The sequence below is a fragment of the Phasianus colchicus genome, chromosome 19 (genome assembly GCF_987193195.1).
Source record: "Phasianus colchicus chromosome 19, bPhaCol1.hap1.1, whole genome shotgun sequence".
NCBI classification, from domain to species: domain Eukaryota; kingdom Metazoa; phylum Chordata; class Aves; order Galliformes; family Phasianidae; genus Phasianus; species Phasianus colchicus.
Window position 1 is genome coordinate 3750978 of NC_143454.1, and position 22485 is coordinate 3773462.

General features: G+C 43.6%; 1 protein-coding gene across 9 annotated transcripts; it reads right to left on the minus strand.

Annotated features, from left to right (window-relative positions):
• Positions 1–1419: 1419 nt before the first annotated feature.
• SLC31A1 (solute carrier family 31 member 1) lies at positions 1420–22474 on the minus strand. 9 transcript variants are annotated; one of them, XM_090121659.1, is made up of 7 exons: positions 22414–22448; positions 14358–14440; positions 10512–10573; positions 5905–6057; positions 3715–3787; positions 3153–3321; positions 1420–2538 (listed from the first exon to the last, which is right to left on the minus strand). In XM_090121659.1, the coding sequence occupies exons 4-7, from the start codon at positions 6010–6012 to the stop codon at positions 2337–2339; spliced, it is 552 nt and encodes a 183-aa protein (XP_089977785.1). In that variant the 5' UTR covers positions 6013–6057; positions 10512–10573; positions 14358–14440; positions 22414–22448; the 3' UTR covers positions 1420–2336. The 9 variants fall into 9 exon arrangements, with proteins under 9 accessions (XP_089977785.1, XP_089977786.1, XP_031457371.1 ...); XM_090121660.1 differs by lacking the exon at positions 22414–22448 and adding an exon at positions 17802–17847; XM_031601511.2 differs by lacking the exon at positions 14358–14440 and having other exon boundaries at positions 22414–22474.
• Positions 22475–22485: the final 11 nt, after the last annotated feature.

The window sequence follows — 22485 nt, forward strand, 5'->3', positions numbered from 1 at the left end:
GCTACATATGTTGACATACGAACTGAATTTACTCAAGTCTAATAATCATTAAGAGTCCTCATCTCCCTCCAAGCACCACTCAACACAAGTTTAGTGTTAACAACAGGACAGCTTTAAATACAGCCAGCATAAAGGCCAGGACTGCATGAAACGCAGTCAGTGCAAGTCATTATCAGGGTGGCCAGGCTTTGCTCAATTTGGGGAAGCAAACAGCAGCCTGGGCCAACAGAGCAGCTGGTGGCTTCTGGTGGGCCTGAGGGAAGCTGGGGCACAGGGATGTACGTGGTTTTCTGGATTGTCAACAGTTACTCATCCTCGAGAGAGAGATGATTTCAAGGGAGGATGCATGTACAATGATGCAGAAAAGCTAGCAAAATTGAATTTCTATTGTAAAAGCCACAGCTACTGCATAATCCCCAATTTATCCTTCTCTGATTGGAACAATCAGAGAATTCAAGTCTGGGCACTTGAATGCAAAAGGAAAGGTGGCTAAAAAGCTTCACTGATAGCAAGATCAAGTCAAGCAGAAGTTTTATTTTAGAGAATGATATAGGAAGAGGTATATGACACTACAGTCACACATTCCTACAGCAGCAGCAGCTTGTTCAAGGAAAACCACAGAATGGTGCTGAGAACATCAGCTCTGAACTCAAATCGGGGATGAGGTCTCTACAGGACAGGTCTCTCCCTCTTTCAGAACCCAGCCAACTCCAACACACAGCTGCTGTGTTTCACTCACAAGCACTAAGATGTCCTCACAGCTCACACACAGAGATTGGAAGAGTCTGTATTCCACTCTCACAGAGAAATATGATTGCTTAGAAGCTCAGGTTTTTCCTTTGTGATAGTTGCAGAAAAAAAGAGCATCCTATGTTCTACCTGTGTCCTTCTGCAGTCTGCTATATACATAACTCCCTCCAGAGATCTGACTGTGGAAGAGCTTTTCCTATTTATCAGGTGTCCAGAACTTTTCTGTGAAAACTGCTTTGCTTCTTTCACTCAGATGCAAACTTGTTACAGAAAGAAACTATAAAACTGAGCTTGCTTTTAATTCTTCTCCTTTGTTCAGTATTTGCACTGACCAAAAAAAACCAAGACGAACAATTAAATACCTGGGGTCACCCACAGGAAGGCTAGCTCACAGTCCTGAATGGAAAGTTCTTGACTGTGCTACTACAGGTGTCCACCATTGGTATTGTCAACTCTTGCATCTCCAAACTAACAAAGTCACAGCATGATTACTAAGGAGGAGTCATTTACTTTTGAAATTATTTTTTTTTAAATCAGCCCGAGCAACTCCAAATTAACTGAATTAACAGAGGACTGCTGTAGCCCCGTTTTTTCCTTCTCTTCCCCAAATTTCTCTCTTACAGGAACATAGTTATTTTATTTCCCTCATTTCACTCAAGGAACACCCTGTTATGACATTTTAGCTTTTACTGTAATTAAATTATTATTTATCTCTTGCTTCATTTACAGAATTATGTTAGTAAGCTAGAAGTCTAGCTCTAGACACATTCAGGTGCAACCCAACCTGAAGTCAATACAAGTTCATTGTTAATTTAAAATCTTTTTGCCCTGTAAATATACAATTTTTGTCCTGCATCTACTCCATACATTGTAATGATTGGGAAGTGAAAGCAGCCAAACTGAAATGTTATCACTTGAAGCTGAGTAAAACCACTGAGTAAAATGCATCTGAAATCTAGCAACATTCATCATACTGTGGTGAGCTTGGAGGACAGACTCATCTCGACCCTCCAAAGCACAGAGCTCACATACTTCCATCCAAGTTCTCACTTGCTGGGATAGACCTGAGTGTGTCTGATGAGCAGCACGTCTTCCTCTGCAAACCTCTGTGTTAGAAGGTGTCATTGGCCCCAGAAGCTACAATGCCAGGGAGATCTCCACTGGCATTGTGTACATATTAAAAAAACAAAATAGCCATTTGTATACATTAGCTCCATTGGTGATGACCATTTTTAACTATTGTTCATAAAATCCTCACAGACAAGCATTTACAATTTAGGAATAAAATGTTTCTTTTTTTATAAAAAAAAAAAGAATAAACTCTACATTTCTGTCATGGCATAATCTGAGACTAAAGCAAATCCTAGCCAAGAACAGCTATCTTGGGACTCCTGAGCTGCCCACTTGCAGCATGGGGCTCTTGCATACCCCAGTTTCTCACATCCCTGCACCCCCACTAGGAACTTGTGGTGAACTCCAGTAGATGTTTGTTATGTCTTTTCTTTCAGCTTAGGATGATCCAGTCTTCATGATGGCTGCATTTTAAGAGAGCAGTGAGATGGAGGGGCTTCTGGGCAGTTCCAGTGTTAATGGCAGTGCTCAGTGATATCCACAACAACTGCCTTTTTCCAACTGAAGAAGAAATAACCCATCCCTGCCCCTGCTGCCACGGCTATGCAGAGGTATCCGTTGTATGTCATGAAGATGAGCATAAGAAAGTAACTGACCACGACTTGAATGATGTGCAGTACAGTCTGCAGGAGGTGAGGGAAGCTCAGCATCTGCTGCCTGAGAACACAAAACCCAAAGAACAGTCAGCATCCATCCATGAGACACAGAAGAGAAAATGCAAATTCCTTATGAGAAAATTTAGCTCTTGGACTAATGAGATGCCAAGGTGGGTGTGAAATGGCAGAGAAGATAAAGCAGTCTGGACAAATTTCTACATGCATCTGTCACTTGTAATTGTGTTTTTCTCCACAAAGCTTATCAGCAGTAAGGGAAATTCAGCATTCACTGTGAGGACAAAACTTTCAGCTGAGAAACAAAACTTCTAAAGTTTATCTTTCCCTTCATAAATAAACAGAATGATGTTGTTTTTTTTTTTTTTTTTCCCCAAGTAGATGTTGTCAACAGGAGGATTCTAAGTATTTTCTGTCAGTCACTGGTGATAACACCCAAATTCTGTTCCTGGAACTTCCCAAATGCGTTCTCTAAAAACCTCATCTGACACCTTGCCGCTTTCCCTGTTTTGTCCTCCATCCTGGGTGGCCAAGCAGTTCAAGCAACACCCAAGCCTGAATTTAATTTACTTTGCAGAGAGCATAAAGTTTGTCCTGTCCCAATTTTTGCCTTTCTCAGGTGCTGAAGAGATTTGTCTTAGAAAGAAGTGAGATTCTTACCCAACAGTTTTGTGTGTCTCCATCAGGATGGTGCCATTGGGACCTGGCACTGGCATGGAGTTGTAGCGAATGCTGACTTGGGATTTGCGGAGCAGACACTCCCGGGCAATCTTAAGGCCTTCATAAAACATGGCTAGGAAGAAGACAGCCACAAAAGCACCAGCCATTTCTGAGAAAAGAGGAAATGTTATTCTATCTGTGCAACAGCAGACGTTTGCTTCAAAACACGTCAGAAAAGATACTTTGATTCAACAACCATGTCACACTGCACAGTTTACAGCTGGACAACAGGCACACACATACAGATGGTAAAGGTGAGTTTAACCCACACACTAATTGGAATTTCACCCATTAATTGAAACTAGCAACCACTTCAGTTAGGAAGACAAGTCAAATTCTGGAACTACATAAAACACCTTCCTTTTTTTCACCCGACTGATACCATTTCGAACAGAATTGCTGCAGCATGTGTGGATATTTTTGGCATAAAAAGGTAATTCCAGCAACATTCAAATTGAATTGCAATTATTTTATTTGGAGCAGACAAAGCAGTGTTACTAACCTCCAGGAGTATTGATTGTAAGACCAGAAAACAGCAATGGCACATTCTCATAGCTGAAGTGGAAAGTCATCGCCTGCCCAAGACATAAAGAACATAAAGATGAGTCTGAATAGCTCATGCTGAGATGGAACTCACAGAAATATAGTAAAGGTTATTGCTGCTATGACAAGAATTTAAATCATTTCAGCTGGTCTTAAGAATGACTTGAAAAACAGACACAAAATAGGAATGGCTGAAGATGCTGCAGTTTCCAGTGTTAGTGGTTAGCTCTTTTAGGTAGTGCCCCTGGGCAGAAGGCATATTCCTCCAAGGTACCTGCTATAGAAAAGAGCCATCTCTTTGCTTTTTGAGCTCATTTTCTCCTCAGCATCGCAGTATTCAGGAGTTGGGAGTGTCACTGTGGAGCTCAACCTTGCCTTTCCATGACTTCTCATTGGCTGGAGTACAGAGCAGTTCTCCACCAGCTTCATATGAGCTCACACAGATAAGGGCTTATATAGCTCACTCTGCTGGTCCATTCCTACACTGTGCCAGCAGACTATCACCTCCCTATGGAACCTCTCAATACCTTATGGGAGAAGGAGAGGCCTAAATAAAGGGACAATAATTAGTAAAAAACATCAAAAGCAGGATCAGAGCCTCCCCTGGGTGAAAATAAGGGTTCCTGAACCTAGCCAGAGAATACAGTGAGAAGGGGGGATGCAATCCCAGGTCAGCCACAGTTCATATAATCTTCCCATCCGGGTAAATACATTGCAGCTTAGCACTTCTTGAGGACAACAGATATTCATTACCCCAGTACAGAAGTGACTATAAAACAACCATTTCTTTAATCAATTTAATATTTTTCATGAAAAGAAAAAAGCTCACAAAAAAGTGTTACAGCCTAGTTGCACATACACCGCAGCTGAAACACAGCTTGTTACTTGGTGCCAGGAATGGAAATATGCATACCTTAATGTGTCCATTCTATGATTTGGGATGCTACACCTATTTACTTCCTTCCCTCTCCATTTTATGAGCAATGTCAACTCAAAATCTTATGTGCTTAATCAGACTTTTCAGTTGCAGGCAAGGCAAGGTCCAGCAATTATCCACTGAAGACACATACCTAACACTTGTAAAGAACTGCATAGAAATTAACAGACTGAAGAATGCTAGTACATAGCTGTGAGACTGCATGGTGAGCTTCTTGAGGAGCTCTTGAGACTCTTCCAGAGAAGCCATCAGTGACGATGCAAGTTCCACCAGCACTACTGGACTCTGTGCAGGGCCATGTTCACAAAGAGGAAGGATGCTCTAATCCTTTCCTCTCCTCCTATGATATGCTTGCAATAGAAGAAGCAGCAGTGCCTCTCTTTGGGACATACGACTGGCAGGCAAACTTCAAATGAAGGTTTACATAATATATTTTGGAGCATGTTCTCATTTTAAATTGAAATGCACAGTCTCTCCCCTCCCTCTGGAGTTTAAGCCATGTTTTAATAATCTCAGACTCACTCCAAAGATATTTTAAAAAGGGAGATAGCTGAAAAAGTACCTAGAACTTTTTCAGTGGCACAGATCCTACAGTCACCTTCATGGAAACTCCAGCATCTCTGCAAAGCTTTAGTAATGCCAGCATACACAAGTCTGAACTTGCTTAAATCAAAGTCAGCTAGAGCAGCAGGACTCAGGACCAACAAACTCTTAATGCCAATGTGGCAGAGCCCTGGAGCACTTTGCTCCACAAGCCCAGCAGGTGCTTACAGTTCAGGAGAATAAGGGCAGGGAGTTTTTTTGCCTGCAGGTCAACACAATCCATTACAACAACGTGCATTCCTCTCAGTGCTGGTTAAGGCTTTTACTAACAGCCCAGACAAACTCCGTCAACCTCCTTTTCTTGCAGGAAAATGTTTGCTTTGAATCTCTGCTCTTAGCTTGCTAGAGAATAGATCCCAGGCTGGCTGCTAGAAAGGTTTTTGCTGAAGAGTGTTTGTCATAGGATCCCCAGCTCTGAAATACATTTCATGTTGCATAGCACCTCCTACCACTCCTTCACCATCAAAGAACCACAATAGGGTTTGCGTTTAACTGGATTGATTCACGCCTTTCACAGCTAAGTTAAATTTCCAATTCTGAATAGCAAGACAAGTTACCCTTAACCACAAACAAGTAAAAGCTTGAGGTTAATGCTGACTAACCACTTACCATCATCATCATCCCAGATCCATGACCACCTCCCAGAGACGCTGTAGAATGGTGATGTTCAGGATGTGTAGTCGGCAACGTGGAGCTGTTCATCATGTGGTGAGACATCTTTATTGCAGAGGCATTCAAAAAGGCACGTAGAAAAATGGGACCCTGAAAAACAAAGGGGAAAAATCTAATAGGAAGCAACACTTGTCTAAGCAGAGTATGGTTTCTTTGCTGCTATGGAAAGAGGAAATACTCTAAGCCATCAAGGTATTGCCTGAGAACTACTGCCTAGGAATAAATTTCTGGAGCACCCCCTTGGTCCTGCACTCCAACTAGAGAACACACAGCAAAACAGGCAGGAAAATATAAAGGAGGTGTGTCCCTCACAGCTTTACAGCACTGCGTTGCCACACCATCCAAAACATTCTTGCCAAAAAAACAACCTAATGAGATTGAGGTAGCACAAGGGGACAAGTGCTCAGCACAAAGGAACATTTCTTATCTGTCAGAGGAAAAAAACCCTGTCTCTTCTCAATTGCAGTCGTGCAAATGGCAAAAAATATCTCAAGCTCCATTTTAAATTGCATATACTAAAGGATCAGGTCACAGTATTTCTCTTAATTGACAGTTATGCCTTTTATTGGGAACATGTTTAACAAAGAAATTATGTTAGGTGGTACAAGACCTATTGCCAGGCAAAGGTCTGCAACAGCCAGAGGCAATCCAGTTGCATTTCCATGAGATTTACTTTGTCACATCTCCCCTATAATCACATTACACACAATGAGAGAAACACTCAGAAGGCTGACAGTCTAAATCCCTTATCAGGTTACTGCAAATCAGGTACATCTGGACAGACTACATCAGAAATAAAAGCACACCAAGTGGTGCCCATGGCTTCTCAGTCTGCACCCCAGCACAACCTGGGATGGATAACCTGTAACAATTCTTGGTGTGAAGTGAAAGTTCTTCAGGTAGAAACAGCAACAGGAAAAACAATCTGGGAATACCAGTCAGTCCTGAAACAGCACATTCATCAGTGACAGAAAGTGCAGGTCAGACATCACTGAAGGTAAGTACTGACACTGCTGTACTAGACCCTGTCTGGAACTCTATATGCCCTCCCAGCACAGATCACAGGTAAAATCAAGTGAAATCATAAAGTACAGATACATTATCTGATTAAGTTGTTATTAAAAAAAAAAAAAAGAGGAGAGAGGTAAGATGGACTCTAGTCCTTCTACAGAAATGATCTCTGCACAGAAAAGAGCATCGTAACCTAAAAGACACTGGGTGTTTGAACAGATAGGTTCAGGCTGAAAATACAAAGTAAAACTCTAGAAAAGGTTTCCAAACTGAAAGCAGTGTTAGCAAACAAAAATCCCAAACAGCAAGCAGCTGCCAGTGGAACTGGTTCAGTCTGTGACAATGACCTTACAACAGAGCTGTGTGGGAATTGCTGGGGGCTCAGGACAGTCAAAATGTCCCTGCAAAGCAGCAGGAACAGGAGGTGGCCTCCAAAGGCTTTGGAGTTAAAGAGCCATGAGAGAAGCTGAAGATTTGAGGGGAACAAGGAAGCTACAGTGCAGGAAAGCGAGAGAAAGAATTAACACTCCTCGCAAACACTAGCATTAATGAATGGAATTAAGCACCTGTTTGCATTCAAGTCAGCTAGTATTAGCTGTATCCACAATAGATGGCTCAGGTATTTTCTGCATCTCTGTGCAGATAAAGTTTCTAGCACATCTCTTACCACATCAGGCTCCTTCACAATAACTTGCTTGGAAAGTTACCTCATAGTCTATTGGTCCTGCCTTAAAGCAGAATGTATTCCCTGTCCGTACTTCTGCTAATATCTTGTACCTATTATCATCTCTAATCTGTACTTACACATTGAGACCAGAAAAACAGCTCAGAAAAATGTTCAGGAGGAGGAAAAAAAGAAAAAAAAATAGACTAATGCAATAAACAGCTCACCTGACACAGATAAGCATTACCAAAGGACACCTGCAGAGCAAATAGCACAAATTTCACACAGCAAAGCTTTTAAGATCCCATTTTTTTCTGAGACCAAATGCTCAAGAGTTAGAACTGAAGTTCCAAAATACAAACAGCTGGAAAAAGAATCATCTGCCAAGATACACACGCTTCAAAACATCTTCCGCAGCAGAGAAGGAAGAGCAGCCAACATGGTTTAAACTGCGAGATCAAAGATCAGTCCCATGAAAGGAATGAAGTAAACCAAGAACTTCCCATCTCCTCTGGCCCAAATCTCTCTTCCCTCTTCTTTCAGTTGACTGACCCATAGCTTCTGCTTTGGCTGTTACATGCTCTCACTAATGACTACAGTCCAATTTTATTATTCATTCATTTCAGAATGTTACGATTCTTTCAAACTCTGCAGGTTCCACAGAAGCTATTTCTTTACCAGGCTAAAAACTCCCTTTGTGGTTGGTTTGTGTCCAGTTTTTCCTAATTTACTATCACTAGTCTTCAGAAAAGGAAATACAGCATGCGCCTTCTCTAAATATTTACAGAGTACTAACCATACCAACAAGGGCAGCATTCACATGTGGCTGGGCAGGGTCCCGTACAGCTTAGAAACAACATGCTTGATGCTCACCAGCATAGCAACTTTCCACACTGGTGCTCTGACAACAAATCCGCCTCCCTGCTGCAGTTACTTACCACTGAAAGACACATTGTAAGATACTGAAAGGCATGGGAATTAAGTAATGTAAGAGAAAATAACCTACACCGAGACACTGCAGCCATTTTTTTCTGTTACATGTTCTGATTATATGTGGACAAAAATTATGTTTAAAAATAAATCACTTCCAGTGGAGTAACCCAGTGGAGTAAGTCTGAGTTACAGTCTGGCAGCTCTCTCTAACTGTGTCTTGGGGTAAAAAACAGTATCTGGGACAGCAGGCAGAACAGATTAAAGGCAAATATTTGAAGTTACAAAGCTCTGGTTTTCTTTAGCAGAAAGGAACTGACTGACATGGAGCTGTGCTGGCCATGAAACAAAGTCACCATTTTTTAATGCCTGACTCCATAACTGGGAAGAAAAAAAAAACAAACCCACAAACATGCAAGTTTCTATTGCAGCAAATTCTCTCAATAGGTTTAAGTCTTGTGCAAACTCAACATTTCAGCATTAGGTATTTTTGTCTGAATAGATGACTTGATCTCTCGACTGCTGCCTGTTTCATGTTTGCACAGAAGGAAAGAGGCATTGGGGTGGGCTCCTGAGCACTCTGGCCAGAAGACCTGGATCAGATAGAGGCTGTAGCAGGTTCCAGCATTTCTCAGTGTTTGCACACCTGAAGGGTGCAGACCGTATGGTACACCTGCCTCGATGCTGCACCGTAACCAGGGACACACACACAGATTTCTTTTCACTCTGCAGTAATCTACTGCATAAGAAAACAAACAGGGTGGGACAGGGCAAAAGAATGAGGAAGTTCTTCCCAGGACTTCTTTCCCTCTGGGCGCTGTTGTCCCAGACCAAAGAAGCCACAGCCTCCATTTTGTGACCCCTCCAGTTCTCAGGGAAAACAGCCAAAGCCAGAGGTCTGTGCACGACTTGTGCTGTTTTGAGCTGGCAGACCTCAGCTCATAGCTAGGCTCTGTTCACACAAGAGATCTGTATCCGTCAACTGCAATGCCACCTTTGCAGCTCAGCAAACCAGGATGATTTAGGAGAATCCTACAGACAGGAACAGGATCTGGCAACAACAAACTATTAGCTCAGGTTCAGCATCAGAATTAACTTTCACCCATTGCAAACATTTCTCCAGTTTCATGCATGCAGGGAAGCCATGGTAGCAGCTTCAGGGAATGCAGAAATGAAAGAAAGATAGGGATCTTGTGCCAGTACACAACAGAAACAGGGTAAAGGAGCTGGACCTGATGAGATGCCAAACATAAAGCTGCCTTCTGAAGCAGGTCTCAGCCATAAGACAACTGCCATTATATACACTCTCTATGATAGGTTCCCAATCTACTGTGGCTTTGCTCTGGAAAGAGTTAATCCAGAATTCTGCCAAATTTTGGTAAATCATCAAGTCATACTTTTCCGTGGTAAACTGCCTTCCAGCTACCCAAAGGTGATGCAGCTTTTAATAAGAAACACGAGACATGCAGAAACAGGACAGACAGACCGTGGGAAGGGTCTGCCAAGCTCCCAGAAAGCTTTACAAGCCAGCTCAGCCTGAAACTCAACACACAGAGCTTCCTTAGACTAAGATTCAAAAGGAACGAAGCCACTTTCCAAAGCAGAAGTCTAATAGGATTACCGATGGAGCCCTAGATGAACACATAGACGAATTTTGCTCACTACAGCAGCAAACTCTTCCCTTCAAAACAGTGCCCTATCCTTCCCATGCCAGTTCTGAAAAAGCAAGAAATAAAACTAATTCCACTGGCTGTGCCCAAGGGGACTTGAATCTCCAAATAACACCTCTCCAGCTTCCCTCACACCAGTGATTTGTTCAGCAGAGTGCTGGCTGCAGGGGCCCCAAGCAACAGCAGCACACAGGACAGCCCTACCGCTCAGCTGGCTCTGCGTAAAAGCCTCCAGATTCCTGCTGCTCCTCTGCCGGAATGATTCTTACCTAACGTATCTCCAACAGTGTTTCCGATAGTGAGAACTGGGCCAGGAGGTCCTTCTCTCCTTCTGAAGAAGTGAAAAATATCTGGTAAGCTTTACTGACAATTAAAATGAAAACACTCTAGAGAAATCCAAGGGAAAAATACTAAAAGTAGCAAGTTGGAAAGGCAAAGATCTCTTGCTTGCACATCACGTAGAGCCCAGTCCTGCACAACACAAAGGAATGCTACATATGAAAGACGTAAGTAATGGAAAAGGCAGCCCAAAGTTATCAGTGCTCTACTCACAGCAGTCCGGCTGGCAGACTAGTTGAGTTACCCTGGCTCTGAGCTCACAGCCTCAAGCCCAATTTTTTCTTTTTTCCCCCCGCCTCAATGCAGTAAGTGGAGGTGGGAGGGGAAGCAGAGCGTCTGCACACGCTACAGCACCGCTCTCTGGCTCTGCCCGTGGCCTTCACTGAATGGCCCAAGCTTGTCGTAAGACCTAAGCACTGCTTGCAGTCAATTCCATTTCCTGGCAAACTGGACAACTTTAACCACTTCCTTTCCTAACTTGTGGACCTACTGCTCCTCCTTCAGGATCTCAGGCTTCACTTCAGAGCTGCTCAGAGGCACACCTGAGGGACACACAAATTCAACCCAACTACAAGGGAATCCAGCAACACCAGCCAGAGCCCTCCTGTGCCAACCTCTATGGGCACACCTTAAAGATTGCTCTTTAGTAATTTAACACAATGTGCCTTACAGACGCAGAGGCAGAGGGCACATTCCCCCTGTAAGCTTTAGGAGATTTAGAAGGAAGAAGACTCAGAAGGATGTCTGGCTTGAGTGCAGATATGGTGGGCAAGCATCACCAGCAACACGTTGTGTTCATCCTCGAAAGAAGAATGTGAAGCACAGCGGGGCTGCAGGCAGTGAGGATGTTACAAGGAGATGCAGTCAAATGAGTAGCACGTGGGGACTGGCTCTTGGCAGCTATTACACACAACACAAGCGGCATAATGGGAGAAAGCTATATGGAAAAATTAATCCTCTCATCACCTCCATCAAAGGCCCCAGGCTGGAACCACTGCTGCCCAGCCAGGGATGCTGATGGTGCCAATTGATCACACAGCATCTCAGAATCGCTATCATTCCTAAACCGTGCATAAGACTGACTTTTTGCCCACGCTAAGAGATGTCCTTTTCTTAAGGGCACGCCAACAAACTCTGACTTGAGGGTGAACAAAGCCTATGCTGCCCACGCCAGGAGGTCTGAGGGTGAGAGATAAACCTCTGAGGCTCTTTGCAGAAGGCCAGATCCCAGGGCTGGGGGCAATACTCTGTGAGTGTGGGCATCTTCCTCAGTGCTTGGGGAGCTTTAGGGGTGCCCATGGGTCTTGACAAAGATCCCAGAAGAGCCATGGCAAGTGGGGTCATTTCGTTATTTCTGTTTTCTCACACTTCATCTGAGCTGCAAAGCTCTACCCTTCAGGGCTCCTGGCTGCCATTGTTTCTTTGGATTTTACTTCCCAACTCCTTATGATTTTTTCCCCACAAGCTGCACTTGTACCAATACATATTTGTCCTTCCCATTTTAAGGATGGTTTTTCCCCAAGAAACAGACTGCACCCTCCTCAAGAAATTATCACTTTACACTCCTGCATGTAGCAAAAAACTGGCAGTCCAACTTCAGAGCACAGATTCCATCTGAGATGCTGCCTCACACGGGAGTTGCACAACGTTTGGTAGCTCACAGCAGTTACATCCATTAGTCAACTTTTAATTAAGACTTACAGAAGCTGACAAAAATATCAGTGTCAGTCCTTTGTACTGAACCAAAGCAAGAGTAAGATACACAACTAAGGTTAAAATGGACTGCATTCACCCAGCATGATCCCTGACACTGGAGGAGGGGACAGAGCTTTTCCTCCTAACATAGCTACAGCCATGTCCCTCGCAAGGAGTTTATTTTCATAGCAAATTTGTCTGGGCACCTTCTGTTAGAGACTCTGCTTGATCTGCTTAGGAGGTCATTCCTAATCTTCCAGCTTATGCAGTCTCCCCAGGGAATCTCTAAATCTTTGAACATGAAAAAGAAAAAAATCTCAGGACGGACTGTTCTTTACAGGACAATGCACTGAACTTCGTGAAGCAGAATGTCGTGCCAGCCCATGTCATTACTAATGGGCCCAATGAAGTAGAAGGCTGCAGAAACGACTCTGCATAACAAAATTGCAGCTATAAAACCAACAATAGTGGAGGAAAAGCTACTAAATGCTGGCAAGAGATCTTACAGATGGAGAAAATAATGTTGAGCTGGGGAGGCTGAGTAACAGAGGGACTCCTTTCCAGACAAACCTTTTGCCCAGCTATACTGAAACTACAAGAGATGGAAAAGCTATAAATGATGGATGCTCATAAGGAATGTGGCAAAACTGAAAAGTCTGATGTTCTCCTGGCTGCAACCTCACTTCCATAAGAAAAGCCTGAGCCTTACAGGCTCAAGTACCTGTAATGTACAGAAACTTCACATCAGGTCCCAAACGCGGTCCTCACAAAGGGCCCCAAACCACACCAAGCTGAAACAGTTCCTTTGCTAGTGTTGGACACCTCTCAACCCTTACCAATAGGGCAGTTAAGATTACTCCCACAGTGACCACAGCCATGGAGATTCACCACTTCCACCTGCTCCCCAGGCTGCCTTTCCCTCTGCAGGACCCAAGAGAAGAATACAGTCTCTTCAGCACACTGTGCTGGAAGTGAAAATGTTTCTGAAGTTGTGCAACAGGCTTTTGGGCTCACAATACAGCAGTGAGTACATCTGACTAGACCACTGTCATGTTGTTGCAAGCAGAGCCCAGTCCTGGCACTACAAATACAAAAGCAAAGGATGTGCCACTAGGAGAACCACTGGAATTGGATTTGGTGGCTCCTTGTGAACACCACAGGATATACAGGCTTGCAAAATACACCTCAGTACTTGCCTTGTCCACAGGTGCTGGTTTTGCAGATGCTGCAGAGCACACATCTGCCACAAAAGGCTGGCTTGAGGGAGTTATTTTTGGGTGATGGACAGATACTGAAAGCTGTCAGGGGCTGACGATGGCTAATGACACATGCATGCATGGTTCTTATTCACACAAAGAACAGCCATGAAGGATATACAGAACAAGTTTTGGAGAAATAGGTGCTAGAAACATGTACTGAACAGAGTATTCTAATACAGCAGCTATAATTTCCTACCTCCCTGATAAAACACAAATACTTCTAATCTGAGGGATGTTAAATTAACCTAGAGTCCCAGTGGGACTTTTTTAAGGAACTGAGCACATTCCAGCAGTGGCCTGCTTTGACAATTACAAACTGAGCAAATCAAACGTGCCGCTCAGGAAACAAGCATAGCTTTCCTGGCCCATAGCCACCCACCTGCTGACCAGAAGCAGAGGCCAGAACACATGTCAGCCACACGCTGTTGTTTCACTGTTAATGTACGCCAACAAATGCCTCAGTATTCAGACAAGGTGAGATGCTACATCAGTAGAGAGTATATCTGAATAGTGACAAAGGTGGTGCTAATTAAAAGGCAAGCAGGATCTCTTCAACACTCCAACATCCATCTGCCCATCTCTGAGCACAACAAAACCTTCCCCTTTGCTCACCTTCCTGTTGCAGCTTAGACAGAGGAGCACTCAACTCCAGTGAGCTCCTCTCACAAACCACAGAGACCCACATGCCAACTCAGGTGCCAAAGCTTGCTCTGAAGCACGCTGAGGATTTCTGCACTCACCACAAACAGCTTCTTCCCTTTTGTACATACACAGTATTTGCCCCCTGCTTGTTTTCATTTCTGTCTTTCTTCCGTCACTGACCTTTCATATCATGTACTTGTTGCTCTGCACTGCTGGTTCCTTTCCTTCCCATTCAGCTGGATGAGGCAGCTGTCTCCTGCTTCCTGCCACCCAAAGAGAACAGACGTTTGTTGGAAGAGCAGAAGTGAGGCACCTCAGACCTGAGGAGCAGTGCCAGTCCCACAGCTCCCAAAGCAAAGGAGATGCCATACAATAGCTCTGTCGCTCATCTGGATGCGCTACAGGATTAGAAACGCTAAAAACTGATAGAGGATGCTGTGATACCACTTCTTTATAAAAGGGCTCTCACAAAAGCATGTCAGACATCAAAACTCCTTACAGCCAACAGCAGCATGAATGCAGAGCTAGTGCTAACAAGTTTCCATCAAAGGCAGTTCCAGGAGGCATCTAGAGAAGAACCTCTTCAGCACACCTCATGCATGTTTAAGGTTGCTGAAGCAATTGCCCTGAGCCCGCAGTCTGGCAGGTTGCTTTATCACAGCTCCATCTCTTTTCCTGTGATCATCAAGGGCACAAAGCAGGAGTGCAGTAATTGGTCTTCAGCTCTCAGCACACCCAGTACTCAGCACCCTGGAACGGAAACCTGAGGACCTCCCCTGCCCCCAGCGACCGTGCTGTATTTAAGCAGAGATAAGGCAGGATGGCTTCAATCCCAATGGTCCAACAGGACTTGCTGGGATGCCAGAACAGCCCAGTACAATTTTACTGTGCACAATGTTCAGTCAGGACCCTTTTACTAATAATTTCATAGTGCTTCTTTGTCACGTGAAGTGAGCAGCAAAGCCCTCCTTGCTACCAGTGGAAAGAAATGAGACAGTAGCTGGGAAGAGGTGAAGAGGACAGAAAAGAAGCTTCTGAAAAGAAGACCTGTGTTTTCCAAGATTACGTAACTTCTTGAATAAATAAATACTTCCTTATGCTCAGCAGTAATGTTACACAACTGAGTGCAGGAGTGGTGACCACTGAGATGGAACACATCCTGCTGCTTCTCCCATGCTGAGGAACTGAAGCACTGCAGAGCCCCGAGCCTTGCAACACACTTCAAAAACTTTTTAATCTTAAAAAAAAAATAACATCTGTATTTGAAAATTTATCCTAAAGGAGATATTGGGCAACTTCTGCTTCCTCAGAAAACCCATCTCTAAAGAAGCTCACATTTAATTTCTCCCCCTATTTTATATGTCCTCGTCAAGCACAGATTCTTCTACCTACAACAGACTTTTTTTATATATACATAATGAAGGCAAAATTTCAGTCTGAAAAAGAAAACCAAAAAAAACAAATGCACTTTTGTGTATGACTTTCTCCACTGTGCTCACGAATTCATCAAACAAGCCACCTGCAGTAGTGATGGGACAGCTTGCCTCATACAAAAAGGGTATCCTTGCTGAGAGGGTAAGGAGTTATATTTTTGTTTGTGACCATTCAGTGGCCACACACAGAAGCAATCCATCTACATGGAACAACAGACAAGATACTTGCAAGACAATATCTGATAAACCACTGCTGTGTAGTTTGATGAAGTGAGAAGACACACATCTGTATAAATACCATAAACAGCTCTGACCAGACTTGGCTCAAATGGCGACTTCTGGCCTTAAATCCTGCAAGATTGAAAAGTAATCTTTGGAGACACAAAACCTCCTGAGATCACCCAGCCTAACTTCACTGATGGAGCAGGCTCAGCAAGAGCAGTTTGCCTGGTCAGCACCTTATTGCCACCTAAGTACAACAGTTACACACGTAGTTTGATGTTCTGTACGTGTGAAGGACCTGTCTGTTCTTGTAGAGATGATGTGGAGCTGCTGTGTACTCTGGAGGGCAAAAGCCATCATTTATGGACCTGGACCCAGATCTGTAGCATAACTAAAAAGCTCCCTTTGTTGAACATTTCACTCTGGGAATCCATTGGCAGATAAATCTTTCCTCCAGTGAACTCAGGCAATGTCTGATGAGCTGTGGTAACAAAGATAGTTTTAATTTAAAGGATCAGCTAATAATAACTTAGCCATAGACACAAATGTGCACATGTGGAAAATAAGCTTTTTTCTCCTTTGGCTGTTTTTCACCATCATATCCTGACTTATCCCAGGAAAAGACAACAGTCACGCAAGTTCTAAACTGGCCTTCAGATATGTTTTAGACTCTGGAAAAGAAAACCACTCTCCAGAAGTCTCTGGTAATCCAATCTTGGAATCCATTCCACACGTATGATATGAAACATATTGATCTAAGCAATTCATACATGCTCTTCCATCTCCAGTAACATCACACACTCATCATAGAGCAACACCTTCATCATGCATTAGCTTCTACACACGTGAGAGCTTCCCTGCATAAAAATCCCAGGAGCACATTTCACTCTAATTTCTCCTTCCTTTCTTCTCACAGTTAAGTGGCTGTTCGTTTACAAACAGGTATGGGCCCATGTGCAGACACAGCACTTTAAGGCGGCCACTCAACCACTCTCCTTCCCTGGAGCTGTCTGTTCCAGCCTGTGCCAGGCACTGGCGCAATAGCCCTGCACTGTTGATGTCAGCTCGCATGGGAACACACTTGGATTTCCAAGTCTGGCATGTCAGGGTCACCTTTTAAATGTGGGCTTTTCACTAATGGCCTAATAGTCTGCAAAAGAGACTTTTAGGAAAACACTGTTTTCCCTGCTTACAGGAGTACATTGCATGCCTGTTCACCTAACTTTGCATCACCACCTATGCCATAAAACAAAAGCTTGCTCTACCAGAGACAAGAAACAAATTCTTTTGTGCCTTGATTGTTTGTAACACCAGTTTAAGAAACCAAAGCTGTTTCTGAGCAAAATGCAAAGTAGAACATAAGTCATCATCAGCAAAATCCATTCTATAGTGCTTTAAGTCAGTCTGTGTTTCAGCAGCTGGTTAAAGGCTAAAACACATATCTCCAGAGGCACTTTCCTACTTTTGCTCTCTGATCTCAAATAACAGTAAGAGTATGGCATATGTGGCATACAGTCATGCCAGTACCTGTAAGAATTCAGAGGACAAATTCATAGCCATAGTCCATAGAACAGCCTACCTCTACATTTTTTCACTTTTGAAGAGGCAAAAATACAATCCTATGTTTACTTGCTTTCACCTCAGTAAGAGAGATCTCCTGCAATATCAAGAAACAGGAAAGGGCAACGGAATGAAGCCATTCTCCGAGAAGGAACTTGCCTCTGTAAGAGTGAAGTAGTCTTGGTCTCATGACACTCTTCTGACAAGATTACCTCTAGGGCATGGAAAGCTATAACTGATAGCCATCAACAGATGTTTGACCCCAGCTCTCTGTGACAATAAATCATGCTGGAAAAAAGCCTTAAACACTGCCTTTTTCATCTAGCTTTCAAGCCCTTGGACTGCCAGAGAGATGCTAATCCAAAGCAGAAATGATTCAGAACTTAAAAAATAAAGTCTAAGTACTTACTATTCCAGAGACAGATTTTCCATCTACTGCCTCCAGGAGAGCAGACTTCTCCAAACAGGCTACAATCATGAGACAGACCAAAGTTTCTAAACTTTGAGATAATGCTGACAAGCAGAATGAGTATCTTTATCTATATCAAAGACTAATCATTAACTACTGCTCAGATTTAACCGTGATCACTTTTACTCCGCTTTAAGCCCATTTATTGCCCAACTTGTAACCTATTTCAAACCAGATCTATCACCCTTAATCTACTCACTGGAAAATATTTATATTAAGCCTTTCCTATGTATTTGGAACAGGGATGAGGGCTGAAGCAGCAGGGACTTCGGCTACATTCTACCATGGCTGAAACCATCCTCACAAAATATTGACAATTCCTATTGTCACAGCCAAAGATTTCATATGACTCAAAATAAATATTTACTGCTTGGCCTACACAGTCTGCAGAAGACAGAAGCCAACCATGTCAGGACCAGAGGAAGGGCTGAGATGCTCACATAAAGCTCCATGCAATAGCTAAAGACCTTTGCAAAGATTCATGGAGATTTTAGAACTCCCTGGCCTTACTAGATTGATTCAGCATGATGCAGAAATGACTTCTAAACACACTGCACACTACACATTTCAAATTTTAATTTCTGTCAAAGAAATCAGTGTTTTGCTTGCTTTTGGATATTACAACAGAGCAAGTTTCATTTCATTTCATATTGACCCCACTCTGAAGAAACGTGAAGTTTTCAGAACAGCAGATCAGTTTTCAGGGATGTGGTGGGATGGTAAATGATGACAATATTCAGAGAATACTCAACGATGTGTCAACAGTCAGTCAAATCCTGACTCTTCAGCTTCTCTGCAATTGATATGAAACTAATAATGTGAAAAAGTTCCACAAAGTCTAGCAGTACTATGCTCTGCAATACAGATGCTTTTACTGCAGGGACATTGGCTTCAAGTAAGATCAAATTCAAGCACAAAAAGGAATCAGCTGGCATGCAGCACACATGATCCTACTCTCGTGATGTACTGGAGAGTTTTACTTAATTCAGCAAAGAATAGTCACAAGACTGCCAAAAGATGATTTTGAGCCATTATGTCTGGGCTATTACATCTGCCTGTTCTGCTTTGTCACTAAGAAAAAGTCTTAGCCTTTATTATGTGTATAGCAGGGTATTTTATAACCAAGGATGTTCATGCCCTGCACAAAGAAGAAGGTAGCATGACAATGGCTTTACAAATACAACCAACATCGGGAACTTTCTTTCCTTTAACTTGTTTAGGCTTCGGTTAGTCAGTTTCTGTAATATTTCTCCAGCATCCTCCGGTCTCACCTGACATCACCTTAAACATTACAACAATTCAGTACTTCCTTGTGAGATAATGCCTTATGCCAGATTCATGATGGTAACTTGATTTGTATAAAACTCTGCAGGCAGAGAACACGGAAAGCATGACTCAGACTCTTGTCAAGTTCATTCAGCCAGGAGTGCAGACAATAAAAGACCATAAAAGATGCAACAGAGAAAAAACAGAACAATGTTTAAGGCGAATTTTACTTCCATAATGTTCTATGGCTGGGCGTATTCCTCAGGAGCCTGCACTGCTACTTCCCTTATCACTTTGATGTCCAAGGGTTGACTAACTAATCGGAAACACAAAGGGTATCTTGTTGCCCTCCCATGGAGCACTGCATGTCAGTGCTGCTGCTTTGCTTCCTGAGGGCTGGAGGAGAATGAGCCGGGATTGTCTGCCTGCTGGGAGCACCGGCTTTCAGTCTGCTCTCCATTTGTTAGCGTTTTTCTTTCCCAAGTAAAGGATGCAAGTTTGAAAATGCAGGCAAACTGTGACAATATGCTGTAAAATCTCTATAGTACAAAGCCTTTCAGAGCAGGAAAAGTTAGGTGAGGTATGAACTGCTTAATCAGATCCCTGGCTCTCAGCACTGCCTCTGTCCAGACACAATACGCAGGAACCCAGCCAGGAGCTGCACAGCCATGCTGTGCTGTGCATTGAGGCCAGGCACTCAGCACATACCAAGACAGCAAAGAGCTGCTCAGGTTGTCCCACACCAAGCTCACCAACAGCAATCAGATGAGAAGCAGTCTGGGTCATAGGGACAAGTACTCCACAAAAGGCTGAAGCCTTCCACCACGTGGCTCTGCCTTCCAGACAGCTGCTTCCCTGTGCTCTCGGAGCAGCAGGCTAGCTGGCAAGCTGACAAGCATCAGTTGGTACTGTGAGGGAGTGCGCTGCGTCACAGAGGTGGCCTGAAAGCACTTTATAATCCTACAAATCCAAGTCCAGTTAAATTATCTATATTGCGAAGAAAAACCTGGAAGTGTATTTACTATACATACTCTCTCCCCCAAGAGGAGATGCATTAAGTCTTCAAAAAAGAAAAAAAGCTGAGATTGTCAGGCCTTCTCTTACCCAAGTTAGCCAAAAGATCAGCTAAAGGTATCATTAAGGTCATTTTCCAAGCTCATGTAACTTGATCAGAGGAAAGAGATTTAAATCTTTGATAACTGACAAGCACACACAGGAAAAGAAAGCTCTGTAATGTCATGCAGTTCTACTGAGGTCATGGAAGAGAACTTGGTGCACTCTGGAGAATAGCTACATCCTTTTTCTGATTTTCTCCCATCTTCTCAGGCCTGATATCAGGATTTGCTGAGCATCCACTAAGAACAGAAGATTTCAGTCATTTGCACATTTTGGCCTGCGACCCAGAACTATCACCGTCTGCCATATTAATTTAGACAAGTGTCAGAACAAACACTGCATGCACACATCTCTAAACAGATTATAAATGACTTTCACATCTGTGGCAAAAGAAAAAAATAAAAGATTGTGGGATTTTGTAATGTTACAGGCATGCAACGTAGAAGTGCAAGAACAAAATTTTAACATATTTTCAAGATAAGCAATTGCTCTAACTAGTAATCACAGCTGTTCAGGGGACAGCATCCTCACAGATGTGAACTGGTGGAAAGAAACCTACATTGAGAATGTGACATGTGAGTCTGCAGGAACAGAGAGGAAAGACAAAAAGAGAGATTTCATCACAGCCTCCCCCTTTAGATTGGCTTCCAGAGAAGAAAAGGCAACTTCCAGAATAAAAAGAAATGAAAGGCTTTGTAAAGTTAATCTCCAGTGCAACAAAACAGAAGGTTAATTAGTTTACAGTAACTACTTTCATTACTCTTTGCATTACAGGATTCTGGCTTTTAGCCGAAGAAAAGGTTAATGAAAAAATCACTGGTCTCAAGTACCCAAGGATTTGATTGGGAACATTTAAGAAAAGAAGACTGAAACAAAAGACAGTGGAGTAGATCACTAACGCTGGCTCTTCTAGGAGGTAAAAACAAAACAAAAAAAAGCCACACTGAGTCTTTTTCATCCTTCTCTAAGGAAAAATTGCCAAGATTCCAAACGATTTCCTGACAGATCTCTGGAGGAGCTCACACTGGCAGTCTGCTTCAGCTCAACTTCACAACACTGAGGCAGGTGACAGCTACCTGACAGGGTGACCTTCAGACAGGCGTGGAGAAGGCAGGAATCATGGAATGGCTTAGGTTGGAAGCCTGCCGACATGACACCTTCCTGCTGGGCAGCAGAGTCTTGGCAGCAAACACAGAAGTCAAAAAGGAGAGAAGAATGCATTATACTTCTTTCAAAATATATCAGTTTTGTCTTCTCTCTGACTAACACTGACTAGAAAGCAAGAGAGCTGAAAGAATGCTCCTTAGGGCACTGACTAAAGACTCCGTGTGAACATGGCCGCTCTTCTCTTTCATTTACACCAGAGGACTGTTAAAGATTAGTATTCTCAGCACCTTCCCTTCGCAGGCATGAAGCTTTTGTTCTGGAAAAGTGTTCCAATAATCCAAAACGTGAAGCTGCTCTGCAAGCAGAGAAAGCGAGAACACGAAAAAAACTCCTCCCATCCTCTTCCAGTCCCTGCACCGCAGAACTGCTGGCAGGGACTTCACCTTAAAGCAGAAGTGACTCAAAAATCTTAATTCTTCTACCATTATTTTATTACTTCGATTTCGACCGGGCTTTTTTTGAGTGTTTTTTTTTGTTGTTTTTTTTTTTTGGTTCTTTTTTTGATGGGGACGTTCTTTTTTTGATAGAGGAAGAAGAAGTTTAACAGATTTTAGCGCACACGACAGAAAGCATCGCTGTGACTGTGGGTCGTTGACTAGAGCCGGGTTAAACGCAGCCTGCCAAGCGGACAGAAACGAGGGGCAGAGGCACAAACCCCCTCCCCACAAAACCGCATCTGCTGGGGGAGCTCCTGCCGCCAGCGATGTTTCTTTTCAACAAAAATGTCGGTTTGTCTCTGCGAGTTTCACTCTAAAACATCCACTGTCTGCTCTGACAAAGCGACGGGTCACCCAAACGCCACGCGGGGCTGCGCGCTGTCACCCGCTCAAACCCTGCCCCCGCCTCGCTGCCCGCAGCCCTCAGTGAGCCCCCCCCGCTCCGAGGCCCCGCGGATGCGGAGGCTCCGCCAGGCACCAGCAGCAAAGACCCCGCCATCCCCTCAAGCGGCGGAGCTCTGAGGGGGGGGAGAAAGGGCGCGAAACGATCCCGCGCTGTCACTCACCTCGAGACTGCCACGAGGCTGTCCGCTAAGCCCCGCCCCCCGGACTTGTCCCCCAAGCCCCGCCCCTTTAGC

What these genes read in the sequence shown, in the direction of transcription:
- SLC31A1 (XM_031601511.2), bottom strand. Translation starts at nt 6,012, where the DNA reads ATGTCTCACCACATGATGAACAGCTCCACGTTGCCGACTACACATCCT. An exon ending in TACAATCAATACTCCTGGAG is followed by an intron (nt 3,322 to 3,714) that starts GTTAGTAACACT and finishes CTCTTTTCTCAG; the next exon opens with AAATGGCTGGTGCTTTTGTG. An exon ending in GAGACACACAAAACTGTTGG is followed by an intron (nt 2,539 to 3,152) that starts GTAAGAATCTCA and finishes TTGTGTTCTCAG; the next exon opens with GCAGCAGATGCTGAGCTTCC.